The sequence below is a fragment of the Clytia hemisphaerica genome, unplaced genomic scaffold (genome assembly GCF_902728285.1).
Source record: "Clytia hemisphaerica strain Z4C2 unplaced genomic scaffold, Clytia hemisphaerica genome assembly, whole genome shotgun sequence".
Classification (NCBI taxonomy): domain Eukaryota; kingdom Metazoa; phylum Cnidaria; class Hydrozoa; order Leptothecata; family Clytiidae; genus Clytia; species Clytia hemisphaerica.
Window position 1 is genome coordinate 232,485 of NW_027104547.1, and position 2,227 is coordinate 234,711.

General features: G+C 37.8%; 1 protein-coding gene across 1 annotated transcript; it reads right to left on the reverse strand.

Moving 5' to 3' along the window:
- Positions 1-1,433: 1,433 nt before the first annotated feature.
- LOC136822685 (uncharacterized) lies at positions 1,434-1,994 on the reverse strand. The gene has a single exon (XM_067078976.1). It carries the CDS (start codon positions 1,992-1,994, stop codon positions 1,434-1,436), a length of 561 nt encoding a protein of 186 aa, XP_066935077.1.
- Positions 1,995-2,227: the final 233 nt, after the last annotated feature.

Here is a 2,227-nt window from a genome sequence, read left to right on the forward strand (position 1 = left end):
TGGTGATTGAGTAACTCGATTTTAGCCTTAACGTTCTTATAAAAAACCTCATCTTTGAAATATCCTTAATTTTTTTGAAGACGTTTTTTTAAGTTTCATGAATGAATGAATGAATAAATAAATCGCACCTGGATTTTCCCGGAGCCAAGAATATTAAAGCGACAACATGAAAGAGCGCCCCACCATCGTCCCACCTGAGCGTTCCACCATCGTCCCACCTGAACGTCCCAGCATCGTCCCACTTAAGCGTCCCACCTGAGCCACCGTCCCATGTCCCACTTTTCCAGTAAGCCGGCATCGTATCTTCTTTTGTTGATTTTTTCTATTTGCGCTCGCATGCTGCGCATGTATGAAGAAAAAATTCAATTCTTTATTCATCAAAAACAGGGAAATCAAATCAAAACAATGGGCTTATTATAAAAAGCCTCTACAATGAGCCAAAATAGATTAAAATGGGGTCGAAACTGCGCTATGTGCGAAAATGAAAATTTTGATAGGAATGAAGGCGTCACAAATAATTTTTCTTTTTTACTTGCTTCTATGGCATTTTATTGTAGCCCATATTTTCCGAATGTCCAGGTGACCTCATTAGGAAAATTTTTCTTCAGAAGTGTTGATACGCATTCAAATGCCTATTGTTTTATATAACACGATTTTTCGATGGTTTCTTCAGAAAAAGGTCTGTAGGGCGAGTTAAAATTTCATTCCTAGAAAGGGGTGTATAAAAAGATGTGAGACCAAACGAATCCAGCGATGAAAGTTTTCTTTTATCTTAACATGCATAACAACAAGAATAATAGATTTCTCATTAAAACTGTCTTGTATTTATTTACCCCATTTTTACTACAAAATCTAAATGACTTTGACTCATCTTGGCATTATTTTAGTTTAGTTGGGAAACAATGATATAAAAAAGACGTCCTTCAGAAAGAGAAAAAGCCATACCCAAAAGCAAAATTCGAATTTTTGTAATTCTTTACGATTCACCAAAAACTGTCAATATAATAAAACTCGACGAAATATTCAAAATTTCGATTTAACACGAGAACAAGAAATGATATGATATACTGTAAATGGATTAGAGTCCTTTCCTTAGGTAATGTTCTTTGTTTATGAAGTTTTAATTTCCAATATTATAAGCTATACCACGCAATTAGTCGAATTGATTACGGTTGGCATAATCTTGGACGATGTCAATGATTCTACGGCTGACGTCTTGATAACGTCAACGTCCAGCTGGGGCTGGATACCCTGCAGCCTCCTGATCATACTAGCTCTGTTCAAATCAGCTTCTTTCTGCAACTTCGTAAGGAATTTCCAAAACGTAAGATGGTGACCCATGCAGAGTGATTGGAAATGATGATGCCAACCCTCAATGTTGTTGTTCGTTCTTGGCAATTCGTTTTGAGCTCGTTGGTGTATGTTCCACAGGTTCAGGTTGAACATCTTCTTGAATGACCAATGTAGGTTTCTTCGAAATATTCCAGAACTTCGTCCAAATCGTTTTGGAAGTGTTGTCTTATTTTATTGCAAAGATTTCCAAAAGTGACAATCACATTTGCTGGCGGTACGAAAGCAAGAGCCATGATCATTTTGATGTGTAATGCAAGAAAGGGCTCATTATTGTACCGCGTTTGAAGACCGACAGCTTGAACCTTTTTCCTTATATTGACACAAAGATGAAAGAAACAACCATTAACGTCGAGACCTGGAAACAAGTTACTTGCAGCATTGATGGCTCCGATTTCAAAATCAAACATCATTGAGGTAGGATCATTATTGATGTGGTTAGAGAGCTCGTTAAATAGTCGCTTGTATGTAATCCCTGTTTTGTTCGGCAATAAAGCAAATACACATGGAATGACTCTTCCATTGCTCAATGCATGGATACTGTAAAGTTGAAAGAATATTTCCGGACAGACTTTAAAAGTACCATCGCCAAACCAATGATCGGACGTATTCAATCGGGCTAGGGCTTCATCAGTAGCAAACATAATTATACGATTGACATCGCCGACTCCGGTGTCATTCAGTTAAAATTGTTGGCCATTCGTCGTCAAGGTATAAATGTTTCGGTAGTATTGGAATATTTGCCCTGGTAAAGGGATTGGTGGATGATTACCTTCTCGCTCACGCCTGATGTTTCGTTAAAGCGGGAGTTGTATGCCCAATCTGATCAGCAAATACTAATGCTGTTGGCAAGTTTGTGTTTGTCCTTGATCTGACT